The following is a 26810-nucleotide window of genomic DNA, read 5'->3' on the forward strand; positions in this document are numbered from 1 at the left end:
TTGCTGTATGCTCTGTAATTATTTGAACAGTATTAAAACCTTCTGTGTCCTGAATATTTAATAACATTCATCTGTGAAACTCTGGGCCTGGCATGACAATTTCTCAATTTCTTAGTAGGTAGTTGGTGTTTTTAGGTTGTTTATCTCTTTAATGATTAACTGGGTAATTTATTTTTTATTATATTTTCCCTCTAAGAGTCTCAAATTTATTTTTGGTATGGAGCAAGAATATTCCTATAAAATTTCTAATTTTCTTGGCGACAATGGTATGGATTCCATTTGAGTTGGGTGGTGACTCTGGATTGAGGAACCCTTGGGGGATGGAGATGAAGGGCAGTCTGAGCTGGCACAACCCTATTCCCTCCACCATCTTCTACCTCCATTCTGGCTCCATTCAGAATTTCATCTTAAAGATTTCATTGGGGTTTTAGTCACTAGAATAAAAGCATGAAAAATCACTAACCCCAAACTGTGAAGTTGAAATAATACATTTGAATAAGGGTAATAATATGTTAGTATTCCTGTCCCCCAAAAGAGTTTACCTTGAATTTCACTGAGAATACTAAAGAGAATTTTCTTCAACATTTACACCGTCTTCCTGCAATCAGTCTTTATCAGCAAAGACTGATGGTTTGGGTTGTTAGTTTGTTTCTTCTTTATTGGATTAAAAGTCCTTATGAACTGTCAGAGGTTTTCCATTCTGCTCCCTCCTTTCTCTGGACTTCTAGATTGATTACTCTTGGGAGCTGGCTTGGAATTCCTCACCAATTATGCAGGTGAATCTTAGATGTCTCCTGGTGAGCTCACTTCCATCTCCCTCTGACCTGTCTGTGGCTTTGGGGATTCTTAGGTAGAAAGTGAGTGATGATTGCCACGTGGCTGCATGCTTGGTCAAACAAGGTCAGGTGACTAAGCAATTAACCAGATCCTCCTTGACACATATCAGTTCCCACATTACTCTGATGACCCATAGGAGGCCAATGATATCTAGGGATAGAACCCAGAGATGATTAATGTTTTTAAAAAGTGAAAAGACAAGAAGCCTGAACCTTTGACTTTTGCATCTGTTTTGCTACATCTTCCTCATTACTCTCTGCTCCAAGAGTATGACTGATTTTCTGGTGGGAGCTTTGATTGAGGAGAAGGGAAAGGGGTTAATTATGGAGACATAGGGAGGGAACAATTTAGGAAACAGTTTTAAGAATTAATAAGGAGAAGGAAACAATGAGGATAAAGATAAAAATATTCTATTTAATATGGAACAGGAAGAGTTGAAGGGTAACATAAAATAAGGACCCATTCAAATATATTCAAAGAAAGAAGCCAAAGAGCCATTGAGTTACAGACCTTCAGACTAGAGCTTTTTATAAGTTAAACAATAAAACTTGAAGAGCTGCTTTTTCTTGACATCAATTTGTGCACTATACATCACAGAGATAGAGAACTATACGGCTTTACCAATAGGAACATACTTTTGTAGAATTGCTTGTAGAATGAGGTGAAAAAAGTCTCATAAAACGTTTTCTGTTCACACATAGCCATTCTGTGGAATTAGACTGCCTGTGTAACCTTTGATGCAGTTGGCCCTTCATCTTGAAGTCTGAGATTCTCAGGTGAGAGAAGCTAGAGAGCAGAGAACCATCAGAACTTTTCCTCCATCACTGGGCGAAATGTTTGCGAAATATCAGGTTCTTCACAGCGGCTTTCACATCCTTGTTCCTCAGGCTGTAGATGATCGGGTTGAGCATAGGAGTCACCACCCCATAGAAGAGGGAGATGAGCTTGTCTGAAAGGTCCTGTTTGTCTGCTCCCAATGGGTCCTTGGATTTGGGTTTCCCATACATGAAGAGGATGGTCCCATAGAAGACGACCACAACTGTGAGGTGGGCAGAGCAGGTAGAGAAGGCCTTTCTCCTTCCCTCAGCTGAGGGGATCCTCAGGATGGTAGCAATGATGAACACATAGGAGAAAGAGATGAACAGAACTGGGATGCCTAGGAAGATCACAGTGGACACTGTCATGCTGATCACATTGATGGAGATGTCAGCACAGGCCAACTTCAGGACAGCCAGGATCTCACAGGTGAAGTGGTTGATGATGTTATCGCCACAGAAGGGCAGCCTCATGGCCTGGGATGTCTGAACTACTGAGTCGATGATACCAGCTGCCCAGGAGCTGGCAGCCATGGGCACGTAGGCAGCCTTGCTCATGACCACGGGGTACCTAAGGGGGCTGCAGATGGCTACGTAGCGATCAAACGCCATCATGCCCAGCAGCACACACTCTGTGGCTCCCATGGCAAAGGAGAGGAACATCTGCACAGCACAGGCTGAGAAGGGGATGGTTTTCCTGGGGGTCAGGAAGCTGTCAAGAATGAGGGGAACTGAGGAGGTGATGTAGCAGATGTCCAGGAAGGAGAGGTTCCCCAGGAAGAAGTACATGGGCGTGTGCAGGTGGGAGTCAGAGATGGTCACCAGGATGAGGACCCCGTTGCCCAGCAGGACCACCAGGTACATCAGCAGGATGAGCACAAAAAATGTATTCACCAACTTTGGGTGGGCAGAGAGGCCCAGGAGAATGAACCCCACCACGGGGGAGGTCTGATTGGACCTGTCCATGGTGCATTTACTCTGTCACCTGCAAGAACTCAGAAAGCCAGCTTCATGATTCTCTGATGCCTAAATTGGTCAGAAAGCCAGTGGGGAAATGCCTTGCTGAGCAGCTGGAGAACTGCTCTGGCAACGTGGATGGTTCTCTGTGTTGTTCTAAGTAAAATGCAGAGAAGTAGATCAAAATCTAGTTGAGGTTATTTGGCCACCCCACAGAGATGCTTGAAATGTCACCTGATGGAATTTAATATTCTAATCAAATTCAAGATAGGAATCACTCATGTACTTCAAATTATACCATGTGTGGCTGATTCATTTTAATCAATTTTGTGAGAAGTGTTATATTTCATTTGTATGTTTTTCCCCCCTTTGGGACATAGATCTTGGGGCACTAACTGGTCTCTTCCATCCTCAATTGCTGGCGGTTCCCCTCTCCACATACTTTTGGATAGGACTCTTCCTCATTTATAGTTCTGTCTGACAGTCTAAAGGACCCTAAGCTATTCCTTCCTTCCTTCCTTCCTTCCTTCCTTCCTTCCTTCCTTCCTTCCTTCCTTCCTTCACTTGCCTGACAAACTCCTCTGGTGCACTTGTCAGAAGAAGTGGGCCTTCACCAATCACTCCACGTGTGGGAATCGATAAGTCCCCTTTCCTCTCCGGGCCTTGTTTCCCTAACACTCACTTTCGAACGGGCTATTTTAATGATATTCCATCCCAGGGCCTAGGTGATCTCATGAGCTTCTCCTTCTTGGACTTTCTCTCATACCAATGAGATGTCCTTTTCTCTTTCCTTCAAGTTACCCCCATGACACTTTGTCTCAAGGCATGAAGTCAGCAATGGGGTTGGGACCACAAGAGTTTACACCGTCTTTAAAAATTGCTCTCTTACCTTTGTTTGTAGATAAATTGATAAAGAAAATTACTTCTCTGAGGTCTGGGAATAGTCCAGGGTCGGGAAATTGCCAATCTGGTCTGAAGTAGCAGCCAGAGGAGCTGGAGCCTGAAATGTGTTAAAGCTACGCTTTCTTGTCTTTGGGTAAAAGCCACAAAGGACCGTCCATTGCATATATGAAGCCATTTAAATCCTACCCTCCTAGGGGGATTATACAAGTCCCTGAAGTAATTTAAAGTTTAGAAACTAAAGTGACAAAGTTTAGAAACTTTATACATCTGGGATTATGTCCCCAAGATCCAATTTATTCTGAAGTCCTGCCAGAAATACTTTCTTCCCCCCCTCCCTCCCTTGTACCCATCCTGCTGAGCTGTTGAAAGCACCAGTGAAGAAGGGTCATTCTGGTCCCGCCAGAATTAACATCAACCCTCAATCAGTGAGATCTCTCACCCAGAGCCTATGATATTCGTAAGAGGATGTGAAACCCATGGCACAGGACAAATCCTTGCAGCTCAGTAGTATTCTTGGCCATTTCCAAATTCAGGATCTTAGGGCTGGAAAGAAGCAAGTGACTAGAAGGTGCCCTTTTACCTGTGTCCTGCCAAATAGATTCTGAGCTCTTACCATAGGCCAGGCCTTTAAAGGGCAGGGGGAGGGTCATAAATGAATAAGGTCTGGGCTCCTGCCAGGAGAGTTTCACAGCAGCTGTGAGCTTGAAAAAGGCCCTTTGATGGCAAAAGTGATATCCTGTTTTTTGAAGTCTTTCCCATGTGTGGATGCATGAGTATCCCAGACCTGAGCTTCTGTGACAGCATGGCTGGTTTACCATTGGGACCTGGTATCCTCCACTTTCAAGAACCCAACTGAGAGCTGTGGCCACCCAGACAGCAGACAGGAGCATCTTAAACCAGGAATACTGTTTTCTGGCACATCTCAACCACATTCTAATATCCCTCTTCTATCTAACACCAATACCGGGGATGAAGGGTGGCACAGGTGTTGAGCTCTCATTCCACAGATGTCCCTGGTGTCCAAGAGGAGGCTGCCCAATGTCAGGAACAAATAAGAGACTTGAGTGATTCTTCCCACTTCTTTTACAAATGACACACACCTCCATTGTGCATTGGCTTCTAAAAGTCTTAGAGTCTTGCCAAAACCGGTTTGGCTCAGTGGCTAGAGCGTCGGCCTGCAGACTGAAAGGTCCCAGGTTCGATTCTGGTCAAGGGCATGTACCTGGGTTGCGGGCACATCCCTAGTAGGAGATGTGCAGGAGGCAGCTGACCGATGTTTCTCTCTCATTGATGTTTCTAACTCTCTATCTCTCTCCCTCTCTGTAAAACATCAATAAAATATATTTTAAAAATAAAATAAAAGTCTTAGAGTCAAATATATGCTACATTCATGGTCACAGATCATTATGCCTTGCAGAGATTTTTTCTTTCTTTCTGTGAAACATATTACATATACAGAAGAATGTAAAAGTGTATGTGTGGTAATTAAGGAAAAATAATAAAATAGACGTCATGTAGCACCACAGGTTAAGAATTAGGGTGTTCCAGTGCCTTAGAATCCCCTCTTATTTCTCACTGCAATTAAACTCCCTTCTTCTTTCTCTTCCAGAGGTAATCACTCTTCTGACTTTCATGGAAATCATGTTATTCTAGGTAGAATTTAACAATATCCATCTCACCCCAGGATCCCTGTACTCTGAGGATTCAGTCAAACGCTCACCTAGGTGCTGCTGTGAAGATATTTTGTCAGTGTAATTAAAGTCCCAAGTCAGTTGACTTCAAGATTAGAAGATTATCCGAGTGGGCCAGACCCAATCAGGTAGCCTTTTTACGCAGACAGTTTTCTTGGGCTAATGGCAGAAGTAGAAGACAGATTCAAAGTACGGGGAGTACTGCGCCTGCCATTTCCGGCTGTAAGGATGGAGGGGACTACGGCAAGGACCTGAGAACTACAGCAAGAAGCTGAGAGTGAGCTCTGCCAGTAGCCAGCAAGGAAACCAGGTCCCTAGGCCAGCAGCCCTCTAAACTGAATTCTGCCAACAATCTGAATTTTCTCAGAGCCCACCTAGACATCTCACTTACAGAACCATTAGGCAATATTTGAATGTTGTTTTAAGCCGCTAATTTTGTGGTGGCTTGTTATACAGCAATAAAAAGCAAATATGCACTCTTGATTTTCTTCATAGTTTTACCACCTACAAATCTATCTGCCTACAAAGCATGTTCCATTTTATAAAACTGAACAACAATTAAAAACTTAGCTTTTTATGTAAAGGAAAAACTTGCCATTATCTGGGCGAAGACTCACCTGAGAATATTATCTTATAGTATTAGCCCATTCAGGAGAAGTCGGGAATGGCTGTAGTGTGATGGTATTTCTGTCAGGTGACAGAAATACCATCAGAGGTGGGGCAGGAGGGAGGCGGGTAAGAGATCAACCGAAGGACTTGTATGCATGCATATAAGAATAACCAATGGACATAAGACACTGGGGGGTAGGGGAGGCCAGGGGATTGTCAAGGGCGGGGGGGGGGGGGGGGGGAGGGACACATATGTAATACCCTTTGTAATACTTTAAGCAATAAAAAATAAAAAATAAAAATAAAAATTTAAAAAAAAAGAATTGGAAAGAATAAAGTAAAAAAAAGAAATACATCAGAGGAAGTGGTTGTTATGTTTTCTGCTTCTAAGCTCTCACTATGGCTTATTTCCTATTCTTAGGAACAGGCCAAAGTAGAATATTTATGTGGGGTGAAATGAGTGTCCTCAGCTAACCCCAGCAGCAAGCCATGGAGAGAGAAGAGGGACTTTTATCGGTGCGTGATCGAGATAAGGCAAGCGCAGGAAAGGATGTCAGAGAGAAAACCAATGTCTCAGCTCACAGGCAGTCAGGAGGCAGGAGTTCTCTCTTAGCCTTTTTGTTCTACTCGGGCCTTCAGCGGATGGATGAGGCCCACCCACGTTGGGCAGGGCAATCTACTTTACTCAGTCTGTCGATTCAAGTGTTCATCACCCTCACAGGCACACCCAGCATAATGTTTGCCCAAAGGTCTGGGTACCTCGTGGCCCTGTCAAGTTGACACATAAAATTAACCATCACTGTGTGGTATGGAGTTCTAGGAACTTATTGGAAATCGTCTTCCTCCTGAATTTGAAGTTACTACTGGTGCAAAAATCAGAAGCTATTCTAATTCTTGATCCTTTGTAATGATAGTTTCTCCTCCCCGGAATGACACAGTACCCATGCTCTCAACTGTGCTTGCTGTCCCTCAGTGCAGAAAGCCGTTGGTTTATACTCTGCAGAGAATAAACCTTTTGTTGGGGCAGATAAGGGACAGTTGACCAGTGTCATACAATGGGGGAGGGATTGTAGGGACTGTGTTTTTAAATATGTTTTTAATCGAATTCTTCTTCTTTTAGTTGTACCCCTTTCTTCCTGGTTCCAAAGGCACCTGGTATGATGGCTTCTCTTGTGCTAGAAATCTGGATGTTGCTCAGCCCTCCTAGTTTGTGGCTTAGGATTTGGTTCTAACAAATCTACTATGGAAATGACTACTCATCCAGCCATTTTTCCAGCCTTCCAACTATTATCACTCTGATGTCTCCTTCTTCTCCTTCACTTTATACATTTTGTCATTGCAAAAATAAGACAAAAAACACTTTATTGTCATTTTCGTGGGTTTCAGAAAGGAACAAAACTGGACGCATGTGCTCAGCCCTCCTTTATACCTCAGTCCTGATTCCATGCAGTTCCCAACATCCTCTTTTGCTTTCTTATTTGTTTTGGTTATTGTTTTTTGTCTGTTTCCCTTCTGCTAGAATGTAAGTTTCACAGAGGCAGGGTTTTCCCCTGTTTTGTCCACAGATGTATCCTAAGCATAAAAGTAGGACCTGGCTTGTAGCGACTTAATGAATAGTCAGCGACTAAGTTAATAAATGAATTTTTGACCTACCCCTGTTTTATTCTTTGCCCCATATTAGCTCTTGTTGTCTATTTTACTTTCTATTTTTTTGTAAACATTTTAGAGTGTGCATAACATGTTGGTACAGTAAAATATCTACACATTTTATAAGTAAATGAACAAACATACAGTATAAATGGTAGGGAAGCATGATTTTAAAACCTAGGGGGCCCCTGACCCCAGATACCTAGGCTGCACTACAAATGCTATAATAATCTGGGATTTGTTTCAAAATAATTTAGGAGAGGGAGAAGTAATCCATGGAGGTATGGGTGAACAGGATTGGCCATGAACTGATCATTGTTGAATTTGAGAGATTAATACCTACGGGTTCATTTTTATTATTCTCTCCACTTTTCTATAAGTTTTAATTTTCTCATAAAATGAAAGAAAAAAATGCCTTCAAGTCTTAGCTCATGCATTGCAGCTTCTATTTCTGTTTTCTCGTGGGTTAGTTCTCTTTATGCACTTGATTTGACATCTCTTTCTGCAGACCAGCTTTCTCTGTCTTACAAGGCCCATGGCCACACCAGTCCTGGGTTTATGTGGTCTCTCAGTTTAAGAACCCTGTGCCACCCTGACCGGGTAGCTCAGTTGGTTAGAGCATCATCCCAATATGCCAAGGTTTTGTGTTCACTCCCAGCCTTATGCCAACCAACAAGGGGCTCTATATCCAAATCCCAAGTTCCTTGGAGAGAAGAATATGGTTAGCCAAATTTTGGTCAAGAGTCTACCCATCTGTGGTCAGGAGAAGGGACATGACTGTCCTTTCATCAGGTGAGAAGGGAGAAGACATTCTGCCTTGGGTAGGCTTTCTAGCTGGTGTGCTACAGGCTCCAGATGTGCCAAGCTCAGTGCCCCCCCCACCCCGCCCCTCCAGGGTCACTGAGCAGGACATGCAGCGACCTAAGCCCCCAGGAGAACTGCCTTCACCCATGAATAGACTCACCCACTTCCCCCCAGGGCGCCATTCAAATCCCATTATTTTCTATGCATTTCGTGCCAAGAAAAAGATTGGGAAATACTGAACTATAGTGGGCAGGGCGAGGGCAAATTCCAGAGAAATTTATCTATAATATAAAACAAACTAAGATTACAAGCATGATAAAGGGGAGCTGGAATCTAACCAAGGTCTGGTTCCAAAACTTCTGATGCTAACACTACACTAGACTGCCTCGCCCAACTACCCTGCATGATTTTCGCTAAGTATTTCCAGTGTTCACAGATTATGAAAAGAGAACATGTGTTCCCTGAGCACTGGAGTTTGCGTGGTGTCACAGTTTCACTTTGCTGGGAAGCAAACTCTGAGATGGAGATTGGAGTGCAGGAGGTTCATTAGAAAGCACCCTTGAGATCAACACTGGTGGGAGGGAGGATCAGGAAGCAGGATTGGGCAGAGGGAGAAGTTGGGCGGTGATGCAGTTTCAACAAAGGCTTTGGCCAACCCCATAGAACTGGGCTTGCACTACAGAATTGTCCCAGTGGGAGCAAGACATCTATATCCCTCATTAATCGGTCTTTGGATATGGGCTGCTCTGAGGAAGGGGGCATGATGTTGGGCGAATCAGCTCTTTTTACTTAAGAGCCCTCTTTAGTAATTCCTGAGGATGACTGAGAGCTGAAGGCTGTCTGCTGGCAGCAAGCACGTCCTTCTGTCCTGTAGAAAGATCTGGGTGGGAATTAGGCAGTTTTCCAAGTCAAAACTAGTGAAATAAAGTTATTGAAAAGGAATTTTGCTCTTCAGTTATGTTTCTTTTTTTAAAAAAAGTATTTTTATTGATTTCAGAGAGGAAGGGAGAGGGAGAGATAGAAACATTAATGATAAGAGAATAATTGCTCGGTTGCCTCCTGCATGTCCCACACTAGGGATCGAGCCTGCAACCCGGGCCTGTGCCCTGACCAGGAATCAAACTGTGACCTCCTGGTTTCATAGATCGATGCTCAACCAGGTGGTGTGTTTCATCTTTAAGTCAATTCTTGACTTATAAAGGTTGGAATTAATTCCCCAGTTAGTGTCATCCTCGCTATAGTGAGCTAAAAAGTGCATGGAACGACTCCATGCTCAATAAGGAAAGAAAAGTTCCCACCAGGGTGGCACAGATAACACTGTCTTTGAGATGGTGAAACAGGAACATGCCCTGTGTGCTCACTCTTACAGCCTGAGACTATGGAAGGGGTCGCACAGGCAGTGACTGGCGTCCATGTTTCTGCCCAGTATGCGCAGGAAAGCACCATGGGGCCAAAGAGAGTTGCTGGCCATGTCTTAGGCAGGAGGAATCCCGGGCACCCAAGCAAGGCAGGCAAGGAGCTTTTTTTTTTTCTTTCTTCATTAGAAAGTCTTCAAGGAAAAAGATATTCAAAGCTCTGTGCCCTGCAATAGCTTGCCCTTTTTAGTTCCTCTACTGATTGAGAGCCTCACACATTTTACTTCTGGACCTCTTGTCAGGCACCTTAATCTTGTCACTCCTTACCATTCTGATTCTGGCTTCTCTCAGACGGCAGTGGCACCCTGCTCTGCTCCCTCCAATAGGTCCATCCTTTAACTCTCCAGGCTACAGAGCCAGACTATGTACTTGAACAAGACTTACTGAGGGCAGGAAAATTAACCTTAAAACTGGATTTCAGCTATGAGTGCTCCCAAGCTAAGACCCCCCACACCTGTGTTACAGGGTCTGGCTTACTTGCCCTCAAAGGAAATGCCTGACATGGAATCTCCATGGTTCCAACTCCTTTGAGTCTCAGGGGAAGGAAGAAGACCAACTTCATTCTCATCTCCAATGTTAGCCCTGCCTTCAAGAAAAATAAAATTTGAAAATGTGCCATTTCACCTACAATGAAGACAGGTTTTTATACTGTTACTAGAGGCCCGATGCATGAAATTTGTGCAAGGGCCTTGGCCCCCCTGCCACTGCAGCGGTCGCCTCTGCCTTGGCCCCTGCCCGCTGCGGCTTTGTCCGGAGGGAAGGACTTCCAGAAGGACGTCTGGTCTAATTAGCATATTATGCTTTTATTATTATAGATGTCATGAAGTTTTGCCCACACTGTCTCCAGAGTAGGATTTTTGATCTTTATGTAACACCAAGGTACATTAAACTGTTTTTCTCCCCAAAATGGAGCAACCTACTCACAAAGGTGAGTTCAGATGTTCCCAGTAGAGAATCAGAAAAGTCACTAATTATGTGTGTGTGTGTGTGTGTGTGTGTGTGTGTGTGTGTGTGTGTGTTTAGCAGCATTCCACTTCCATTCCCTCAAGTCACTCTCCCATCAGGTTTTACATTAAAAAAAATAGGTCCCATAAAATTTTCCATTTTATGTGTCATTTGATTTTCTGGTCATTTTATTTTTTTAATCATCACCTGAGGATATTTTTCTATTGCTTTTAGATAGAGTGGAAGAGAGGGAGGGCGGGAAGAAGGAGAGAGAGAGAGAGAGAGAGAGAGAGAGAGAGAGAGAGAGAGAGAGAGAGAGAAAGAAACATCAATCAGCTGCCCTCCGCAAGTGCCCCAACTGGGACCAAATCCACAACCCAGGCATGTGCTCTGACTTGAAATCAAAGTGGCAACCCATTGGTGGACAGGGTGATGCTCAACCAACTGAGCCACTTCAGACAGGTGCATCACTGCTCACATGTGTCTTCTTTGAGGGACACGTTCTTTTGAGATTGGTGGGTGAAAGCAGCCAATGGGAACAGAACTACAGGGACATCTGTTCTCCAAACATCACTGGGTGAAGATTTTCTGACTCACCAGGTTCCTCAGAGCAGCCTTCACGTCCTTGTTCCTCAGGCTGTAGATGATGGGGTTGAGCATGGGGGTCACCACCCCATAGAAGAGGGAGATGAGCTTGTCTGAAAGGTCCTGTTTGTCTGCCCCCAGAGGGTCTTTGGATTTGGGTTTCCCATACATGAAGAGGATGGTCCCATAGAAGACGACCACGACTGTGAGGTGGGCAGAGCAGGTGGAGAAGGCCTTTCTCCTCCCTTCAGCTGAGGGGATCCTCAAGATAGTGGTGAGGATAAAGATGTAGGAGACAAATATGAACAGAACTGGGATCCCCAAGAAGATCACATTTGTCACTCCCATGCTGATCACATTATTGGAGATGTCAGCACAGGCCAACTTCAGGACAGCCAGGATCTCACAGGTGAAGTGGTTGATGATGTTATCGCCACAGAAGGGCAGCCTCATGGCAAGGGATGTTTGAACTATGGAGGCAACACTTCCAGCTGCCCAGGAGCTGGCAGCCATGGGCAAGTAGGCAGCCTTGCTCATGACCACAGGGTATCTAAGGGGGTTGCAGATGGCCACGTAGCGAGCAAACGCCATCATGCCCAGCAGCACACACTCTGTGGCTCCCATGGCAAAGGAGAGAAACATCTGCACAGCACAGGCTGAGAAGGGGATGGCTTTCCTGGGGGTCAGGAAGCTGTCAAGAACGAGGGGAACTGAGGAGGTAGTGTAGCAGATGTCCAGGAAGGAGAGGTTCCCCAGGAAGAAGTACATGGGCGTGTGCAGGTGGGAGTCAGAGATGGTCACCAGGATGAGGACCCCGTTGCCCAGCAGGACCACCAGGTACATTGACAGGATGAGCACAAAGAACATCTTCTCCAGCTTTGGGTGGGCAGAGAGGCCCAGGAGAATAAACTCTGTCACAGAGGCTGTCCAGTTGGCACTTTCCATGGTAGGTCTCCTCTTTCAACTGAAGAAAATACTGAAATCCAAACTCAGCATTCTTTGCCTCCCATAGGACATCTGGTCTTGAGTTCAGTCAGGCTGAGTGATTAGAGAACAGTTCTGAGAGTTCACAGTCTCTATTTCTCCCCAAGAAAAAGAAGCAATAAGACATCAAATTTATGATGTTTCAAATGGTGGTTCTAATCATTTAATGCATTTAATCAGAGACAGCACATTTATTTTAGTGATTCCATGTCTTATATGCCAATTCACCTCATTAAACTTCGATCATAAAAATGACTTTAGGTTTGCTCCATGTTTTTCCACTGTGCCAGGTGCTAGTGATATGATTAGTTGTGAATACTCACTTTATTTCTTTTCTCCAGATCATTCTCACAGAAAACATACTCCTGTCATTCCCAAGATCTCCTTTCTCATGGGCAACACCATGAGCTGCTCATCCATCTCCAGGGCTCTCCATCCATCCATCTATTCATCCATCCATCCTTTTGTCTGTGTCTGAACAGCCATCCATCAAAACACTTGTTAATAACCCAGTATGTAGGAATGACAATTCCTATGAGCAACAAGGGGGGCCCATGACCCAGGCTTAAATGGGCTCACAGTCTGGCAGGGAGGGGAAGCTACAAGGTTTAGGAGAGGCCAGAGCATCTGGAAGGGCACTCAGGGTATTGGTGGGAATAGGAGTTACGGAAGGCTCCTTTGGTGCTTTTTTATTTATCATTCTACTAGGTCTCCTTCCCTCCTGGTGAGTGTCCACACAAGAATCAGTGGATATTAACAGTCCTTGAGCCTTCTGGCTCAGCTTCTTATTAGATACTAGAGGCCTGGTGCACAAATTTGTGCACGGGTGGGGCCCCTCTGCCTGGCCAGTGATCAGAGCCATTGTGGGGAGGTACTGTGGGAGGTTGGCAGGCCACAAGATGTTGGTTGTGGGAGCACACTGACCACCAGGGGGCAGCTCCTGCATTGAGTGTCTGCCCCCTGGTGGTCAGTGCGCATCATAGCAACTGGTCGTTCAATCATAACGGTCTCTTAGGCTTTTTATATATATATATATAGCTGTTACCCAGACTAATATCCTGCCACTATTTACGCTCCCCAGGTAATCTAGCCCAACCCTCACTCCCATCCTAGATCCCCTGCACCACACTGGAGCATGGCTTTTTAGTTTCAGCTTTATCTCTTCACATGACAAAGAGGTCACTCCGTTACCAAACAGTGCGCTCCATTATTTGCAGAGCTCTGGAGTATTAGAAAATTCTTTATATTGAACCAAGCAGGCAACTTTCTAAGTTTTTCTCATTTAGCTTCCTTCCAGAATCACATTGACTTTGTGGAAAGTCATCCGGCCGTAAGCCACAAATTTGGGCTATATTCTGCTTAACCTTCTAACCTGCTATATAGAGTTCAGAACTCGTTTCCTCTCTTTGACCCTCAAGTTACCCTCTTCTGAATTGGGACTAGACGAGAGCAATGATGGTATGAAAGAGAACTTTTGTTTTCTTAAATTCAGAACCCTCAAATATAAAGCAGAGCTACTCTTTAAGTAGGGAGACTCAGAAAGTATGGGCTGCTCAGGCTATGAGGCCGCTTCCATGCCAAGCCACAGTGACACAGAGCTCCAGGAGACCCCACTTATATTGTAGACAACATAAACGATATCCTCTGAAGCATAACTCCAGGACAACTCCAGCTATTTCCATGGCCGCAATGTGAATGGTGCTCCCAGGAGTTGGACAAGAGGAGGCTTTGAAACCACGTGACCCTCTCATTTCTCAAGGTGTCTCTGAAGTTAGTGAGTTCATGAAATGAGACTGAAAAGTTTCATAGGTTTCTTGCCATCTCGGCTTTTCTGATCCAGGAAGAAGGAGATCTGTATGGCCCTCAATCTTTGTGAAACCACCGAAATTGTTTCACTTCTTCCCTTCTCAAGCCCTCACCCCTTTGGAAGAAAAATCCAGAAGCTGAAAATATTACTGTGTTAATAAAAGGTTAAGGATTACTCTTATAAGAACTCTCACTTACCTTGATCAGGAGCCTACTGAGAAAAGGTCCCTATGTTTTGGGGACAGCCATGGGCCAGAAATAGCAACACCAGTTTGAAAAGCCCAAGCTGAGATATCCACCTCTTATTTGAAGAAGTGATGAAAGCCGGTTTCCTCCACTCTGCCTTGGTTCTGTGTTTTAGGCAAAATACCCAAAGGAACAACTAGCACATGTAGAAGGAAAATTGAAATCAGCACTGTAATTGGAACCACTGTGTTCCCTGGAGTGATTAAAAGTTTGGAAATGGAATCATAGAAAGTCAGAAAACTTTTTATATTTCTGAATCAATGTCCCCAAGATCCAATTATTGCTGAAAACACTCCAAGAAGACTTCTTTTTCTCCTTCCTTTGTTCCTGATGGAACTTCCCACTCTTAAGTCACTGAAGGACATCCAGGGAAGCATTTCCATGTCCTGATTGAATTTCTGCAAACTTCAAAATGCTTATCATTCTTGAAAAGAGCAGCTGGGAAGATAAGAATTATTTATAAACATGCTATGCTTGTGACGCATGGAACCTGCAGCTGTGAGCACAATGCTTCTAAACCAAGTGCTCAAGGTCATGACTTGGGGAGACTTTCACCTGGAGCTCTATAGCTGTGGGGAGACTTCAAGGAGGAGGCAGTTTCTGGCCAGGCCTTGAACACGGAGGATAATTTACAAATAAAGGGATAGGCAAGGGGTGGAGGGAAGCAGAAAACCATGTTGGGGACAGAGGTTAGCACAGGTCCTTGGGCTTGAGTATTTCTTCCACAGCCTTCACAAGTTGTTTTTTTTAAAAAAAAAAACAAAAAACAAAAAACACTTCATAGAATAGGAGGTATCGAACACAGTCCAGGGAGGCCATTCTATTTTGGTAGAATCTGAAATGTGGAGGCAGCTTTTTTTAAAAAAAAATATATATATTTTATTGATTTTTTACCGAGAGGAATGGAGAGGGATAGAGAGTTAGAAACATCGATCAGCTGCCTCCTGCACACTCCCTACTGGTTATGTGCCCGCAACCACAGTACATGCCCTTGACTGGAATCGAACCTGGGACCCTTGAGTCCGCAGGCCGACGCTCTATCCACTGAGCCAAACCAGTTAGGGCGAGGCAGCTTTTAAGATGGCCCCAGTGATTCTTGCCTACTGGGATTTATGGCTTTGTGTAATTTCCTCCCTGTTAGTGACTTGCTTTTAACCAGACGACTGCACTCTTTTTCTGGATTTGATGAAGCAAATAGCCAGACTGGAGAGACCCATTTGGCAAGGAACTGAGAGAAATCTCTGGGCATCAGACAATGTAGAACTGAGGTCCTCAGACCAACAACCCTCAAGGCTCCAAATTTCACCGATATCCATGTAAATAAGCCTGGAAATAAACCTTCCCGTCACACCTTCAGATGAGATTCCAGCCCTAGACAACATTTTTTTTAAAAATATATTTTATTGATTTTTTACAGAGAGGAAGGGAGAGAGATAGTTAGAAACATCGATGAGAGAGAAACATCGATCAGCTGCCTCCTGCACAGTCCCGACTGGGGATGTGCCAGCAACCCAGGTACATGCCCTTGACCGGAATCGAACCTGGGACCCCTCAGTCCGCAGGCCGACGCTCTATCCACTGAGCCAAACCGGTTTCGGCACCTAGCCAACATTTTGATAGTCCTGGGAAAGGCCCTGAAGCAGAGAACTTAGATAATATGTGCTCAGGTCTACATAATCTGTATTAGATCTACATAAACCATAATCCATATGATGTTATAATTTCAGCTTTAAGTGCTCATATAAATGTTGAAGAAATTAAAAGAAAAATAGAATTTTCTATGTACCCACATATTTATAATCTCCAGTGCTCTTCTTTCCTTCTTAAAAAACTGAGTTCCATTTGATACCATAAGTTTTCAACATGAAAAACTTCCTTTAGATTTCCTGTAATACGGATCTGCTGGAAATAAATACTCTTAGTTTTCATTTATCTAAAAGAACCATTATTTTGTATTATTCTTTTTTTTTGTAATTTGTTATTATTTGTTTCTTTTTTTTAAATTAAATCTTTATTGTTCAGATTATTACAGATGTTCCTCTTTTCCCCCCCATAGCTCCCCTCCACCCGGTTCCCACCCCACCCTCTGCCCTTACCCCCCACCATTGTCCTTATCCATAGGTGTACAATTTTTGTCCAGTCTCTTCCCGCACCCCCCACACTCCTTCCCCCCCTAGAATTGTCAGTCCACTCCTTTTCTATGCTCCTGATTCTATTATATTTACCAGTTTATTCTGTTCATCAGTTTTTTTATTCACTTGATTTTTAGATTCACTTGTTGATAGATATGTATTTGTTGTTCAAAAAAAAATTATGAACCTTTACCTTTTTCTTCTTCTTCCTCTTCTTAAAGAATACCTTTCAGCATTTCATATAATCCTGGTTTGGTGGTGACGAACTCCTTTAGCTTTTTCTTATCTGTGAAGCTCTTTATCTGACCTTCAATTCTGAATGATAGCTTTGCTGGATAAAGTAATCTTGGTTGTAGGTTCTATTCATCACTTTGACTATTTCTTGCCACTCCCTTCTGGCCTGCATAGTTTCTGTTGAGAAATCAGCTGACAATCATATGGGTACTTCCTTGTAGGTAACTAATTGTTTTTCTCTTGCTGCTTTTAAGATTCTCTTTTTGTCTCTTGCCCTTGGCATTTTAATTATGATGTGTGTTGGTGTGGTCCTCTTTGGATTCCTTTTGTTTGGGGTTCTCTGTGCTTCCTGGACTTGTAAGTCCATTTCTTTCACCAGGTAGGGGAAGTTTTCTGTCATTATTTCTTCAAATAGCTTTTCAATATCTTGCTCTCTCTCTTCTTCTGGCACCCCCATAACTCGGATGTTGGTACACTAGAAGTTGTCCCAGAGGCTCCTTACACTATCTTCATATTTTTGGATTCTTTTTTCTTTTTGCTTTTCTGGTTGGGTGTTTTTTGCTTCTTCGTATTTCAAATCTTTGACTTAATTCTTGTGATCCTCTAATCTGCTGTTGGATCTCTGTATGATATTCTTTATTTCAGTCAGTGTATGCTTAATTCTGGTTTCTTAATTTCTTTTTCATATCCTCAAGGGTTTCACTAGATTTATGGAGGGTCTCACTAAATTTATTGGCAGTTTCCAGAAAAATTCTTGAAAAACCTTATAACCGTGGTTTTGAACTCTATATCCAGTAGTTTGCTTCCCTCCATTTCTGTCATTTGTGTCCTGTTTCTTTGTCTCCACATTTTGGCTGCTTCCCTGTGTTGGTAGAGTGGCTTTGTGTGCTAGGTGTCCTATAGGGCCCAGTGGCTCAGCCTCCCCAATTACCTGAGGTGGACACTCTTGGTGCACCCCTTTGTGGGTTTTGTGCATAGTCTTGTTGTAGTTAGGCCTTGATTGTTGTTGGTATCAGTGGGAGGAATTGACCTCCAGGCCAATTTGCTGTGAGATTCAGCTGTGTGTACAGTGGGAGAACTTCTGGGCTGAAGACACCCTTATGAGGCAAGACTTGCTTCAGTGGGGCTTTGGTGCTCACTGAGTCTGTCCCCTTAGTGTGTCCCTTATGGATCTGAGGAGTTGTAATCTGAATGATCCCACTCTGACCACTGGGTATACTGGCTCTTGGATCTCTAAGGAAGTGCTAATTTAGCCTCTGCCTGAGGCTACCCAACAGGAGCTACGAAGAGATCTGCAGATTTCTCTTCTTTGTTTGGGGTTTGGAGGTGCCCAGATGAGGCCCAGCTGTGAAGCAATGCAAGCTGCTGTGTGGTCTTGGGCCTTCTTTTGGATGTTCTGGGTCTCTCTGACCCAGCTGCAGTTTGTTAGGTAGTTTTAGATTGTAGAGGGCCAGGCCATTCATATGCAAAATCCTCTGCACACAGCTTGGGTGGGGCGGGGTCTCAGGGAATCAACAGGACGGAGCAAACAGCTATGGCTGATCCTCAGCCCTGCCCTAAGAGCCCCGGGTCTCAGTGTCCGGCGGGAATCGCTGCAAGCACCTCTGAGAGAAAGCCGCCCTTGAGTTCCGCCCAATGCAAGACAGTCCAGTTTCCCCCCGTATGAGTCTGGGTCCCCAGAGACTCGCCCGGAACTGGAGTTCAGAGCAGTCCGGAGCTTATGACTCCCTCCTGATTGAAAAAGACAACCGCATCCTCAGTTGCCAGCCCTTTCCTTGTGCGCCTCCATACCTCTGCACTCCACCTCCTCACCTCCTCTGAGTCTCAGTGTGCTTTTCTCTTTCCTTCTAGTTGTAGAATTTCCACTCAGCCAGCCTTCCAGTGGTTCTGGATGATGTTTGTTTTGTCTTTTAGTTGTATTTTTGAAGTGGTTGTGCAAGGTAGCAATTTCAGGTGTTTACCTATGCCGCCATCTTGGTTTCTCCTATTTTGTATTAATTCTTAAAATTTTTTTGCTGCTTATAGAATGGTTTATTTTTTTTTTAATATTCTTAAAATATTTTTCACTGTATTCTAGCTTGTTTTTTCTGATGAAAAGCCATCAGTCATTCAAATCTGCTTTTAAGATTTTCTCTTTATTTTTCCTCTTCAACAGTTTGATTATGATGTATCTATGATATATTTTATTCTTTTTATTTTTGTGTATTACTATAAAAATTTCTGTTTTTTGAATCTGCGTTTTTATGTCTTTTGCCACTTCTTGGGTATTTTTCTCTATTTATTTTTTTTGAAATATTTTTCTGCTTCATTATTTCTCTCTTTTTATCTTCTGTGATTGAAATTTATATGTTAGACCATTTTTTATGGTCCCAAAATTTTCAAAGACTCATTTGTTTCAATCTTTTATCTCTGTTTTTCAGATTGAATACAATTTATTGGTCTATTTTGTTGACTTTTCCTTCTGTAATCTCCAATAATTTAAAAGCCCAGCTTCAGATAAATATCACATGATCTCACTCATTTTTGGAATATAATGAACAACATAAACTGATGAACAAAAACAGATCCAGAGACAGAGAAGCATCAATCAGACTGTCAAACCTCAGAGGGAAGGTAGGGGAGAGTGGGGGTAAGGGGGAGAGATCAACCAAAGGACTTATATGCGAGCATATAGTCCTAACCAATGGATACCGACAACAGGGGGGTGAGGGCATGAGTGGGGGGTATGGGGGGTAATGACACATATGTAATAACGTAATCAATAAAAAATTTAAAAAAATAAATAAAAGCCCAGCTTCTATTTTTAATTTGAATATTTCAGGTTTTAGTTCTAGAATTTTCATGTTATCCTTTTTTACTTTCCCTATTTTTCTATCTATTCATACATTATGGTTATATTTTCCTTTACCTTCTGGAGCAAAGTTATAATGGTTTAAAATTTTTTTTCTCTTTGCAGAAATTAGATTAGTTGGGGACTGATGGGGAAGAGTAGGAATAGATATGCTCTATGTACAGCAAGAGGAGTTCCCCAAAATTGGCTCTAGAATATTAAACAGGAAATAATTAACTGGAAACACTCTGAGCTCCTACAAAGAGGCATTAAGTAATGTCATTTGGCATGTCTTGGTGTTGGTAACTATCCAAAATGCAGATTGGATTTTAGTTTGGACACCAATTAACTAGTAACTGCTCCTCAATGCCATGCTCCCCATTGCACAGCAGAGCAGAGAACAACATGATTGGCACATACAAATTTCAGCTAGTCTGTCCATGAACTAAGAAAGAAGTATAGTTTTTTTACAAAGTTGTAATTTTATTGCTTATTTTTTCAGAATAAAAATAAATGTTAAAAGTCACTTATTCTTGGTTCTACATGATTTAGCACAACCCCCTCTTCATTCTAGAGAGTTGATGTTGCATTGTTAATCACTCAGGAAAGTCCCGTCCTGATGTACATTGTTTGGACAGTTGTGTGATAAAACTGAGCAAGTCTGTACTTATCATGTGGTCATTTCTTAGGGGATCCCCTGTGCGCACAGAATCACAAGATACTACTCTGCTTCTTCCTAGTATCACTGGGTGAAGCATTTCTGACTCACTAGGTTTTTCATAGCGACCTTCACATCCTTGTTTCTCAGGCTGTAGATGATGGGGTTGAGCATGGGAGTCAGCACTCCATAAAAGAGAGAGATGAGCTTGTCTGAAATGTCCTGCTTGTCCTCCCCCAGTGGGTCCTTTGATTTGGGTTTTGCATACATGAAAAGAATAGTCCCATAGAAGATGACCACCACAGTAAGATGCGAAGAACAGGTAGAGAAGGCCTTTCGCTGGCCCTCAGCTGAGGGGATCCTCAGGATGGTGGTGAGGATAAAGATATAGGAGACACAAATGAACAGAACTGGGACCCCCAGGAAGATCACATTGGCCACCCCCATACTGATCACATTGATGGAGATATCAGCACAAGCCAACTTCAAGACAGCTAGAATCTCACAGGTAAAATGGTTGATGACATTGTCCCCACAGAAGGGTAATTGTACTGCAAGAGAGATCTGCACCAAAGAGTTGACTCCACCCGCCAGCCAGGAGCTGGCAGCCATGGGCACGTAGGCAGCCTTGCTCATGACCATGGGGTATCTAAGGGGGTTGCAGATGGCCACGTAGCGATCAAACGCCATCATGCCCAGCAGCACACACTCTGTGGCTCCCATGGCAAAGGAGAGAAACATCTGCACAGCACAGGCTGAGAAAGAGATGGTTTTCCTGGGAGTGAGGAAGCCATCCAGGACTAGAGGGATGGAAGAGGTGGTGTAGCAGATGTCCAGGAAGGAGAGGTTCCCCAGGAAGAAGTACATGGGCGTGTGCAGGTGGGAGTCAAGGATGGTCACCAGGATGAGGACCCCATTTCCCAGCAGGATCACCAGGTACATCAGCAGGATGAGCACAAAGAACGTTTTCTCCAGCTTCGGCTGATCTGAAAGCCCCAGCAAGACAAATTCTGCCACCTTGGATTGGTTGGCCTCTTCCATTTTAAATTCTCTCTTCTACCTTCAGGGAAACCGAGGACAGCAGACACATGTTTATAGGGATCAATACTGGGGATTATAATGAGGTGCTTCCAGCAATTATAATTAAATGCACCCTTTGACACACCAGTTTATAATATCCGTGTCTAAGGGACAAAATTCACTGTCTACTAAAGTTACCTTAAATCTCAGGCTGTCCCACATCAAAAGCAGGAAAGGGACAGTCTGGAAATCTAATCAAACCATGAATTAGGAAAGAGTTTTAGCCGGCTCAATAGTGTTAGCACTTGAAGAAAGGGTTGCATAAGGATAAACCTCCAGAAGGACCATAAAACAGAAACCCGGAGGGTCAGCCCTGCCTGTCCCCAAGTTGTCCCTCCAGTGTCCCGGGAGGTTGTCCTATTCAGTGATGCTGACCGCTGACTTTACCTCACTCCCCTGGCTCTAATTCTGTGCTTGTGCAATAATTCTTCTGATGGTAATTTGGCTCCCCCTGGAGTCCTGTACAAAAGGAATGTGATGATCAGGGTCCGCCCAGCGTTTACATTTGTTACTCGATGCCTGGTTTATACTTCATTTCTAATGTTTGGTGACCTCCCTTCATGACACTGTCAGTAAGGAGTTTCTGGCTGGTGGACGAAGGAGACCCTAACAGAAGCACTTCCACATCCCCCCCCTCTACCCATGCCTCAGTCCACGGCACTGCAGCCTCCTCAGTCTACTCCAGCCCTGGGGGTGGGGAGCAGGAAAAGAATCCAAGGACAAGTGTCCTCTATGCCTCCCACTGTGAGCATCGGTGACACTGTTACCAGGCTCCATGCTTCTGGAGCTGTTTTATGTCACGACTCCAAGCTCAGACCCTTCTCTGTGTGAGTTGACCGTGATAGCCACTGCAACACCACAGCAATGCTTTCTCCACAGGAAAGCAGGCAGTTCTACCCAGCCTTGAAGTGAGGCCACGCAAAGGAGGCACTGCATATAGGCTGTCCTTCAGTCACTACAGAACGGCCCCCTGCATTAGAGAAAACCGCAAGCCTCGATTGCTCATGTTAAAATGAGGAGACAAGATCAGAGCGGTCACAGGCAGCACAGACAGGGCCAGGCCCGGAGCCTGGTTCCCGACCTTCTCCCCGGGGCTCCTCCCTCACCACCCTGAGTGTATTCTGGCTCCTCCATTGTGTGCCAGAGCAGGTTCACGGAGAAGCAGAGGAGCAAGGATGAAGTCGTGGTCCTCCTCGCTCTCCCTAGGACACTCATGAAAGAGACAGGGGTCGCACCTTTCTCCAAAGCATCTGCTCAGAGCAGGGCTTGGGGGTTGGGGGATGGGGGTGGGAGGGGGTCTCTGGGCCTCCCTCATTGCATCAGTGACTATTACACTGTTGTTGGTTGGGGGCGATTGAATAGGAGGAGCCATTGGGAAGCTATCCTCATACAATTTTCAGAGATTAACTGCGGACGTTGGAAATATTTAGGGAAAAGAAATCTGTTTTTAGAGATATTAATATTATTGACTGGAGATTCGCAGACTTGGCAGGAATGCTGTAAAATAACTAGCCTTACCTCTTTCACCGCCCTTGTTTCACCCTCCTATGAAACACTATTTTCCCATTTCTGCTGTGAAAATCTGGAGTTTTGTGAGTGCCTGCTTCCCATTCCTTTGTCAGGCAGGCTTGATTGTTGGAAAGTTTCCCCGACTTTAAGGAGAAACTTCCTTCCTCTAATGTCCTCCCCACTCCTCACTCTGTCTGCCCCCACACGGGCCTAGGCTCCCAGGACATGCCTGCTCCCTTCCCCTAGAAAAACCCTCAGAGACATGGAAGCTGTGACCAAGCCTCCCTCACAACCACCTCTTCTCTTCCACGCACCCACCTGAGAAGCTTCAGCCGCAGAGAGAACTCAGTGTGGGGGGGGGCCATGGTGGGGACAGGCGCCCACCTGGACAGCGGTCTCATGGCTGGAGGATGCTGGAAGGCCCCGAGCTTGGGAGGTGATTTGCTGCAGCTGCCCTGCTTGCCCGTCCCTGGAACAGCCCTCCCTGCTGGGGCTGTGCCTGGAAGCAAATCCTGCTTAGTTGTCTTGAGGCTCAGCCGTCCCTTCACTTTCACAGCCCGGTAAAGAGGGCTTAGGGTTGACCACAGGTGAAGGGGCTCTGGCTGCTCCCTGTCAGTGGCCTGCTCCATGCCCAGCAAGAGAACAAGAGGAAGGACAGGCTGAGGAACTGCTTCCCAGGGGTCCTGGCAGCCATGCCCAGCCTGCATGCGCAGGGCAGACACCCCCTGCTCTTCGCCCCTCGCCCTCTCCCCAGAGGCTCTGTCCCGGAGCCGTGGAGCAATTTAGATCTCTGGTTGTTTGGGGCCAGTTTTAATCCCAGAAGCAATTTAAAGTTTGGTGATAGTCCTCACAGGAGCTTAGGGGCTTGTGTCCTGTAAACCCAATTAGATAAGATTCAGACAGTTCTATGTAAGGCCTCTCGCTACAAAGAAATATTCCTTAGCCCAGCTGCGCTGGCTCAGTGGTTGAGCATCAACCTATGAGCCAGGAGGTCACGGTTCGATTCCCGGTCAAGGCACATGCCCGGCTGGCAGGCGCTGTCCCCACCGTCGGGCGTGCAGAAGGCAGCCGATTAATGATTCTCTCTCATCACTGTTTCCATCTGTCTCTCCCTCGCCCTTCCTCTCTGAAATCAATGAAATACATTTTTTTAAAAAAACAAAGAAATGTCTTTGCAGACATTCCTGGACGTAGAGGGATAACGAAGGCATGGGTGTGCTTTGATCACAATGGCGTCTGTTAGCGGGGCTCTGTACTGGTTTTTGCAAGGCTAAGTGTCAAAGCAAGAGGCGGAAGGTTTGCCTTTTTCCTGAGCAAGCTGGCCCTCCCTGCAGCCCCTCAACACTGTCCCTCCAGAGCTGCCCCGGCCTGGCCTCTGCCCCTAAAAACAGGAAGCATGAGACATGGACCAAGGGCCGGCACCACGCACTAGAAAGAGAGCAGAAGTGACAAGGGCGGGTGACAGCTACAGTCTGTGAGATGATGGCCAAGTGCCCCTAAGTTCTGTGGGAGCCCAGAAGCAAGGAAGAGCCAGGTGGGAGGCCAGAGGGGAGAGTGTGAGGGCACCCATGTGAGAGACCCGTCAGGAGAAGAAATTATAAGGCGTCGGGACAGGCCAGGGGTAAAGAAAAAGACTGTAAGGAGGGCAGGAGTCCAAAACTAAGAGAAGAAAAGAAACACACAACAAAACAGGAGACAGGAGGGAGGGTGTTTAAGCTCGCACAGGAGACTGGCGACCAAAAGGTTGTCTTGACATTCAGTCAAAACAGTGAATTCCTCTGCCCATCTCCTTATTCTCAGCCAGGCACTGAGGATAAGGAGATAAATACAAAATCTCTCCTGTAATGGAGTAGACACGGAGGGCTTGAGTTGACAGTGAGGTGCTAATTTTAGTAGTTGTTGCCACATGTTGCGAACAGAGTGCTTTTAATCAACCTCCCTTTAACTGTTTCCCCAGATAAACTAACAATACTCATTCCCTCTGCAAAATGCACGCGCCAACAACCATGGCAAGTCACCGGCTCAGGGAGGGTGGGTTGTCAGGCAGGTCTGCTCCTACTGGCTGGGAGGTACGCTAAGAGGCAGTTATGTACGTCCCTCTGGTTACTCAAGCCAGTTGTTAATCTTGTAGTTATATTAATTTTATTTAAACTAAATACACTGAGCCACAAGGGTGAAAAGAGTTGCTTCTATGAAAACTAAGTGGAATGCTTTGGAGCAGTGGTTCTCAACCTTCTGGCCCTTTAAATACAGTTCCTCATGTGACCCAACCATAAAATCATTTTCGTTGCTACTTCATAACTGTCATGTTGCTACTGTTATGAATCGTAATGTAAATATCTGATATGCAGGATGGTCTTAGGCGACCCCGGTGAAAGGGTCATTCGACCGCCAAAGGGGTCGCGACCCACAGGTTGAGAACCGCTGCTTTGGAGCGACTCATTAAAGGCAAGTTGTTAAAATAAATTATTGTCATATCAGATGTCAGGGAGATCACTGTAAAATTCTAGAGAGGTTCTGCACTTTGATACTTTTGCAAAAAAGAAAGCCTTTGAGTTCTTACTCCACTTTAAGAAAGTTGAAATAGAAAATTATAGACAATGTATCATAGGTGTGGTTAGTTAAGAGTCCAAATTGTGGGCTCATAGCAAAGAAAAAGCTCTCTTTCTGCACTAAAAGTTTGGCAAATACGTCCAGTTATTTGTTTTAAATTAAAAGAAATGTTTAAGGCAGTAGTTCTCAAACTTTCGATCTCAGGAACCCTTTACATTCTCCAAGTAGTTTTCTGTTCCTTTCTCTCTTCTGCTTCTGGTATTCCCATTACACATTATGTTACACTTTTCATAGTTTTATCACAGTTCCTGGATGCTCTACTTTTTGGGGGGAGGAAGGGTGTCTTTTTTCTTTTCTCTTTTGGAACTACCTGGTGACATATCCTCAAGCTCAGAGACTCTTGTCTCAGCTGTGTCCTCCAGTCTACTAATGAGCCCCATCAAAGGCATTTTTCCTTTCTATTGCAGTGTTTTTCATTTCTAGCATTTCTTTTGTATTCTTAGAATTTCCATCTCTCTACAAACATTACCCATCTAGTCTTGCATAATAGCCTAGGGGAGTTCCCTGGCATGTGACAAGTCACTTATCTCTTGCTGCTTTCAACATTGTCTTTTTATCTTTGACTTTGATAGTTTCATTATAATGTGACTTAGTGTTGGCTTCTTTGTGTTCAGTCTATTTGGGATACTACGGGCTTACAGACTCTGGATGTCTTTTTATGTCCTCAGATTTGGGGTGTTTACAGTTACTTTTTCTTTACCATAAGCTCTCTGTCCCTGTCTTGCTTTTCCTTCTAGGACTCCACATTGTGCCCAGAAGGATCAGCCTAAGATGCAAATCTGATCATGTCAGACCTTTGCTTAAAACTCCTAAGCAGCTCCTCTTCCCCTACAGGAGAAAGTCCTAACTCCCCAGAATGCTCAAAAAGACCAACCACAGGTCCAGCGCTGCCTCCCTTCCCATCAGCAGCACCAGCCCCTTCCTGCCCTAGCAATACTGCCCTGCTGACCACTCCCCAGCGCTGGGCTCTTATTTCGGTGCCTTTGTTTATGCAGCCCCTTCTGCCTGGGGTGCTTCCCAATTCCCCTTCCTCCGGCAAACGGCCACTCATCCACTCCAGTGGTGTGCTGTAAATGTTTAACAGCTGCATCTCCAGAGGAAAAAAAAAGCCCGGATCTGGATCATGTGCCGATTTCTGTGGTGTAAACACTCCCACGATATCCAATTTCAAACTCCCAGCAACATCGCTACACGGAAGTTGGGAGGAGATTGCACAATTGGCGAGCCAGCGCCAGCTCACCGCGGACCTCAGATCGCCGGCAGGAAGTCCGGCCCCAGCCTCCCCCGGGCTTTCAGAGCAGTGTGGGCATTCTCCCTGCCCTGCGCTTCCTACCTTGTTTGGTAATTTTCTTTCATGTGACTCTCTCTGACCACTAGAGGGTGCACTCCGGAAGGCAGAATATTTACTGCATTGTATGCAATAGTCACTTGCTGAATAAAGGGATGTACCCGTTCTCTGGACCCATTCCTGTTCTGGTTCGCATTCTGTCAGTGACTCCCAGGAGCTCTC

At 44.8% G+C, this 26810-nt stretch overlaps 3 protein-coding genes across 3 annotated transcripts; all 3 read right to left on the minus strand.

The window, feature by feature from the left end:
• Window positions 1-1658: 1658 nt before the first annotated feature.
• Window positions 1659-2618, minus strand: LOC308528138 (olfactory receptor 13C7-like; the record flags this gene model as incomplete). Its single annotated transcript, XM_081103673.1, has 1 exon — window positions 1659-2618. The coding sequence occupies one exon, from the start codon at window positions 2616-2618 to the stop codon at window positions 1659-1661; it is 960 nt and encodes a 319-aa protein (XP_080959799.1).
• Window positions 2619-11193: 8575 nt separating this feature from the next.
• On the minus strand, window positions 11194-12153 carry LOC308528139 (olfactory receptor 13C7; the record flags this gene model as incomplete). Its single annotated transcript, XM_081103674.1, has 1 exon — window positions 11194-12153. The coding sequence occupies one exon, from the start codon at window positions 12151-12153 to the stop codon at window positions 11194-11196; it is 960 nt and encodes a 319-aa protein (XP_080959800.1).
• Window positions 12154-20182: 8029 nt separating this feature from the next.
• LOC308528140 (olfactory receptor 13C7-like) lies at window positions 20183-21139 on the minus strand (the record flags this gene model as incomplete). Its single annotated transcript, XM_081103675.1, has 1 exon — window positions 20183-21139. One exon carries the CDS (start codon window positions 21137-21139, stop codon window positions 20183-20185), a length of 957 nt encoding a protein of 318 aa, XP_080959801.1.
• Window positions 21140-26810: the final 5671 nt, after the last annotated feature.

The sequence above is a fragment of the Myotis nattereri genome, assembly GCF_964212035.1.
Source record: "Myotis nattereri genome assembly, chromosome: 12".
NCBI lineage: Eukaryota > Metazoa > Chordata > Mammalia > Chiroptera > Vespertilionidae > Myotis > Myotis nattereri.